Raw genomic sequence first — 7,103 nt, 5'->3', positions numbered from 1 at the left:
GGGAGGGCAGAGAGAGGGGGAGGGCATAGAGATTGAGAGAGAGAAAGGGCAGAGATAGAGACAGTACAGAGACAGAGAAAGGGAGAAAGAGAGGGCAGAGAGAGAGAGAGAGGCGGAGTATAGGAGAGAGGAAGGGAATGTCCTTAGATTAAGAGGAACTAGGTCAAATCTTACTTTTGGTTTTAATAACCTGTTGCTGGGTAAAGTTGCCTGGTGGAAAGCTCCAAACTGGCAAGCTAAGAGCAAGTGCTTTTTCAGTGCAATTTGAGGGGCTAGTTGGACTTTTCAGTATAGATTTGGACAAGTTTACTTTTTGTTTTAAGTCTAATAAGTATGAAAATGAAAGACCAACTCACCTGTTCTTCTCCAACTCATTATGTGTAGACCTGCAAACAGAAAAACAAGAAAGGAACTTGTTAACCAAGGAACCAACACATCGCAAAGACCTGTGACATTTCAACACATCCAATAATTAAACAAGCTTCAATGCAAAAGTCAATAGGCCTATCTATTCTAACAAACAGCCACGGATTCAGATGAGGGCGACAGTGTATAGGTGGCATACTGCACTTACTTTGACTTGGTCTGATTAGAATGAATTGGACTGATCAATTAATCCCAATTGAGAAGTACTGTACAAACCAACAACACACACACACGGGCCAGCTGGACTGTGATGTACCATACCAAGACCGTGCCGAGAGTCAGTGTGCACTATGAACTGTGCGATTGGTCGATACGCCCGGCCAGGCTTCAGTCCCATACAAAGGGCCTGTATCGTCACACACTTCAACCTCCTCTTCCTCCAACAGTGCATAGCCCATGTAGCCCCATGTATATGGCTGCCTGAGTGTGGCGTGTGTGTGTGTGTCAGTCCAGGCCTCAGACTCAGTGCTGTGTTAATAATGCAAAGTGATTCAGTGGTCCCCTAAGAGCCTCTTTGTATGGCAACACATTGAAGATAATCAGGCCCTCCTGCCTTGGCCTAAATGGCCTGCCTGCCCGCCCAGTGTGTGTGTGTGTATGAGAGTGTGTGTGTCTTTTTAAACAAACTCCTCCTCAGCTCCTCAACCCACTCGCCGCAGGGAGGAACCGTTTATTGGTTCCCAGGTCATATGGGCACTTCTCTTTATTGGAGGGGGACTATTACAGTCGCAACATTTTCACACACAAAAAAATGGCCTCTGCCTGCAGTGGCTGACCTGATTGGATAGCTGACTGTCCTGCTACAGGGAACAAGGGACGAGCGCGGAAGAGAGGAAGGAGAAAGACAGAGTTGGAGGAAAAAAGACGCTGCCAGGTTACAAGGGATTCTGGGAAGTTGGCACCTCTTCAGAGCGACTCCAAATCCTTTTTTTATGTTTAATTATTGATGTAAATAAAAAAGACCATATGTCTCCATTAGAATACATTACCACCGCTGCTGCTCGTGTGTTTATTGTGTATGCAAGACTGGGTTAACAACTGAACCGCGACAGTCATTTCTCATTAACAGGGTCTCAGGACCAGGGAAGCCGGTCTCTGCTAAGCCTGCCATCATTGCCGAGCAAGACCAAAGATTGCAACCAATTTCCTGTGCTAACTTTAAATAATTATGTAGAAAAACATCATCCTCAACCCAAAATATTTTTGCAACTCTGTGGTATAAATAAACAGCAGTGCTGGGCTCTGCGTGTTAGGCTACACACACACTCATGGACACACAACCTATACCCACCACACACACAAGCGTATCTTGATGAATCCAAAAGGTTTTTATCTATAGAGCCTATAGTCCACCAGCCAGCCAGGAGCCAGACTCCATGTATTTGTGTAAATACCACAACATTTACAGCTCGGCTCATAAACTGTACAAAGCCGTCTGGTATACAACGTTAAAACTTTATGCCCCTGACAGTTTATTTCTCCCCTGTAAAAAAATGACGGAGAGCTATTAAAGGGGTGCAGACAAACTGTGTCTGCTGCTATTGAGTTGTTCTAATGGCGGCTGACGACCAACAGTCTGAATCAGTGACATCCCCAGCCCGCCACGCACCAACGGAGGGTCCATCAGACATGACCTAGATCAATACACAACACAGTATCATTTCCATGATGGCGAGCGTCAGACTCCTCTTCCACTGTTGTTGTTAGCCCAGGCTACTGTTGGCCAACAAAAAACATAACAGCACCATGAAAACAACTGTGCACGGTGTGCTGATGTGGCATTTTGCATCACTGGTCAAGATTATTTAGAATGTTGACTATCTGGATATCCCTCTCCCCAAAATACATTTGTGATATTTATTTGAATAGTGAAATCATTTTGAGCTAATTCTAAAACTACTTGAAACATTTCAAATAGTATTTGAACCCTGGTTCAGGCTTTGTAGTGTTTGGGCAAAAAACAAAACGTGCACCCTTTGGGGTCCCGAGGACTGAGTTCGGGAAAGGTTGCACTAGCCTACACAGTAGACAATAGTGTATAATCACCCTCTACAGTAGGTTTACAGGACACATCAAATCAGCTATCAGAGAGCGATCAGAATGTCTGTAGCTATAGCTCAACAGATACGGATGACTTGAATGGAGGAATGGAGGATCCCTGCAAGATGAGATAAACATGTTCCTGCTGTATAGGGCGAAAGAGGGACAGAGAGAGTGAGATAAGCCCGTCACCTATAAGCCTCAACATGCTACAAATGAGGAGGCCTTACCTGGCCACACACACACCGGAGCCAATCTGATCACTATCGTTGCCATGCATAACTAGGCGACACTATAGCTGTGAGTCAAATGTTGGTTCCTGTTTTTCATTCCTCTCACGTTTAAGATGAAAAAGACCCTCAGTCTCTCAGTAGGATTGAATCATGGCTGGCTGTCCATGACGGATGTATAAGTAGAGGACAATAGTCAGTCCATGTTCTTAACCCGAAAACACCACCTTACGCTATTAGAGTCTATACAGCCTCTAGTCTTCAATGCATTTTCCTCTGAAAGAGCATTACGTGCAGTAGTATCAATCTCATCTAAGGCTCTTTGTAGAATGTCATTCTAATGGCTAATGTTTATACATTAGAATAAACTGCATAGACATTTAAGTTATAATCAGATTACACATATAAATTGGGGGGGGGGGGGGGTCATAAAGCCACATCGACAGTCTTTTAAAAGGTTCTATGTATTCACCTTGCTTGTGCCTGCATACAACACCAGCCTGCCTACATACAACACCAGCCTGCCTACATACAACACCAGCCTGCCTACATACAACACCAGCCTGCCTACATACAACACCAGCCTGCCTACATACAACACCAGCATGCCTACATATAACACCAGCCTGCCTGCATACAACACCAGCCTGCCTACATATAATACCAGCCTGCCTACATATAATACCAGCCTGCCTGCATACAACACCAACCTGCCTACATATAACACCAACCTGTCTGCATATAACACCAGCCTGCCTACATACAACACCAACCTGCCTGCATACAACACCAGCCTGCCTGCATATAACACCAACCTGCCTACATATAACACCAGCCTGCCTACATATAACACCAGCCTGCCTGCATATAACACCAGCCTGCCTGCATATAACACCAGCCTGCCTACATATAACACCAACCTGCCTGCATACAACACCAGCCTGCCTGCATACAACACCAACCTGCCTACATATAACACCAACCTGTCTGCATATAACACCAGCCTGCCTACATACAACACCAACCTGCCTGCATACAACACCAGCCTGCCTGCATATAACACCAACCTGCCTACATATAACACCAGCCTGCCTACATACAACACCAGCCTGCCTACATATAACACCAGCCTGCCTACATACAACACCAGCCTGCCTACATATAACACCAGCCTGCCTACATATAACACCAGCAGCAAATAGGAGCTTTTTCCCTTCAGGGTTGGGGATTAAAGTAACCAAATATTATAGCTTGGGAAGAGTATAGCAACATATAGAATTAACCAATGTTTCAACACTGTAAAATGGCAAACAGTTGTAAGACTGTAATAATGACTATATTATAACCAAGTATGATTTGTTTTGTACATAAAATAATTTAAAACCCTGTGGTGTTCATCTGTTTTTCCATCTCCATCTGTAATTTTCTCCCAGTCCCTAACCTCCATCAGTTTGACAATCAGCTGATGATAGCAGCTCGATCTGCTAGTGCTACCCCATGCCCCAAGCAAAGAGTGCCCTAACATTCACTCTTTGTAGGCTACACGGTCTTTATTCCACGTGTATATTTTATGCTTGGACAATTTCTCTGAATATATGTTAACTCCCGCTTATAACATGCCACGATGTTCTATAAGTGAGCTTACATGCTGCGACAGAGGGCAGAAGTAGGTTAAGACACTCAAGTGGTGTTGTGGCAACCACATCTAGGCTTGTTTTACCAGCAGTTAGGCTACAACGTTGCACTGACAGTCGAGTGATATCACATTATGGCAGCATTGTTATCGGTCATTCAGCTTATTATTGAGAAAGTCAAATGAATGACAGTTAATTTATTTGTTTAGATCAACATACATAACCAGGTAAATAACACATTGGCATCGCATGCATGCTTGAAGCTATTGATCAACAAAAGTGCCGTTTTTCTTACCTGTTATGGTTATTGTGGAACTTCTTGTTTCGACATTTATTTTGCCTCTGGTAGTTCGTGTTCTGAATTGACGACGGAAACGTCGATGCATATCCGTGTTCACACTCTGTTGAAATACAATTGTGGTTAGGGCGAGTTGGACCGTCCCCCACCACATGCAACATTTTGTAAACAACGGAAAAATATATACAATGTCGGTGCTAGGTCATCTGAATATATGGGGCAACTCATGCCACCCACACATCTACCGTTTACGGAATGAATAGTTTGTTTTTCGGCGATGACGCTTGAAAACAGCATCAACACACACACAGAACACTCACATAGCCTAGCTACATTTGTCTGTGGTGTATTTTAAAGTTGTCAAACATGACAAGCAAATTATTTACAACTCTGAAACGACACAAATTAACCTACATAATCAAATGAACGTCATCTAACCACAAATGTGTAACGTGTTTTTATTTTGCATACCTTTCTCCCTTCTATCAAGATATTCTGCCGCTTCCAATAACCTCTGGATGTTCATCAACTGCACTGCCGTCATTCTGCTGGAGCTAGCGAACGTTAGCGAAACCTTTCTACAACTTGTGATACTATTTCAAAGACAGGTACTATTGCGGTTCAAGATCCAAAATCGGAATAATTGTTCCTCGTTGAGTATAACACAAAACGTTACTTCATGAATGTCTTCGTCTTGTTAGCTATTTTGTTTGCTGGCTCTGTAATTAAAAGCCCTGTCGAAAAATATCTGCCCAGTTTTAATATGCAACACAGGTAGCAGCCTAGTGATTCAGGTTTTCAGCCGTTTCAAAAATCGAAAAACGAGTGTGGCAAAGTATTCAAAGTATTCAGGAAAAACAGTTACAAATGGTATAAAATGAATAGAAACTACATCAAATGTCCACCCAAAGCCTGAAAAGTCCCTGCTGCTGCCTGTGTTCAGTCCTCCCAGTTTGTTTACCCAGCTCCACAGCTGAGGGGCGAAGACCTATCACAAGCTGGGGGCTGGTCTCGACGCAAAGCTTTATGGGATATGTAGTCTTTATTCTACTGATCAATTCAATTCAAGGGGCTTTATTGGCATGGGAAACGTGTTAACATTGCCAAAGCAAGTGAGGTAGATAATATACAAAAGTGAAATAAACAATACAAATGAACAATAAACATTGCACATACAGAAGTTTCAAAACAATAAAGACATTACAAATGTCATATTATATATATAAATACATCAAACATGAATATTGTCCACTGGACTGCAGGTCTGTATGCTATTCTTGATGATCATATCTCTTCTCGCTTTCATTTCTGGCACAAAAAGACTGCAAGTCCCATGAATCAACACCAGAGTGGGGGTGTACCAGCCGACTGAAGCCAGGCCCAGCAACAAATTACATCACCGCAAAGGAGACGTTCGATTGGTGATACCTTGTGACAGGCATCTCATGCGAACTTGCACTTGACCAATCACAAAGGGATTTCGCGCCATGTGGAAAACCCGCAAGTATCAGGAAGCAACAACAATCGGGTAGGAAAAAGAGGAGATGAAAGTGTTGCACGAAAGATCTCATTATTTGTTAGATAATAAGAGAACAGTAATCCATTTTGTGTAACTTTGAAACTTAATTATTATATTACACTTTTTGCAATAACCTGATACATAAATAGTGTACAAAAGAAAGTATTTTTTATTTTAAAAATCGAATAATGTAGGCAAGCATCTAATCAACAAAATCATTTTGAGATTGAGATTTACAGATTGTGAAACTATTGCACAATGAACCTAAATATAAAGCAATACAACTGAAACCAGGTGCTCTAGGCTAGCGTCAAAATAGTGAGAAAAAGCATCCTATTTTAAATATGTGCAAACATCTAACAATAGGCCTATCTCTCCCCCCCAACAATCGAGCTGTTTAGGCTACAGAGAAAGATGCGGGGCACTATGACGTCACCCAAAAATGAGTTGGAGGGCGCTGCGATGCTGTGGTCAGATATATCTAATCTCAAAGTAGTGGCCAATACAATGTTCTGTGCACCCACACCCAAAACCATTGTGGGGTTTAATCAATCTAGGCTTTGTCAGTGGCCTGGCCTATGTGGTGAAATAGGCCTATGTGGTGAAATAGGAATTTAGGATAAATTATGAAATTGTTACAGTGAGCAGGTGCAAAGCAAATTATGCTTTGTAGGGGTAGAAAAACGTACAACCAACAAAAATAAATATATCTTAATCATATCAGAAATTTAGGCTACAGGGAAAGTAATAGATAATGTATTACATTCAGAATATTATGCTATTAGTGCAGTGCAATATCAGCGCGAGTGCATAATAATGCATGAGAATAATAAGTAGATCAGTTGAATGAACTCAGCCCTTTGTTGTCTCGCGTCTGTTGACAATGAAACTCTTGTTTCCCTGAATATTACTGGGGGGGAACCGTTACACAAAATAAACTTACTTCCATCCTTCCT

The 7,103-nt window shown here is 42.3% G+C and overlaps 1 protein-coding gene across 1 annotated transcript; it reads right to left on the bottom strand.

Moving 5' to 3' along the window:
• Positions 1-266: 266 nt before the first annotated feature.
• On the bottom strand, positions 267-5,591 carry LOC100305321 (max interacting protein). Its single transcript, NM_001165226.1, is given in 3 exon segments — positions 267-386; positions 4,626-4,731; positions 5,100-5,591. Coding segments are annotated over 3 exon segments (213 nt in total). The 5' UTR covers positions 5,173-5,591; the 3' UTR covers positions 267-352.
• Between the last annotated feature and the right edge of the window lie 1,512 nt (positions 5,592-7,103).

This window comes from Oncorhynchus mykiss, chromosome 17 (genome assembly GCF_013265735.2).
Source record: "Oncorhynchus mykiss isolate Arlee chromosome 17, USDA_OmykA_1.1, whole genome shotgun sequence".
NCBI lineage: Eukaryota > Metazoa > Chordata > Actinopteri > Salmoniformes > Salmonidae > Oncorhynchus > Oncorhynchus mykiss.
Note: the sequence above shows the minus strand (reverse complement) of the source record. Positions and strands in the feature narration are given on the sequence as shown.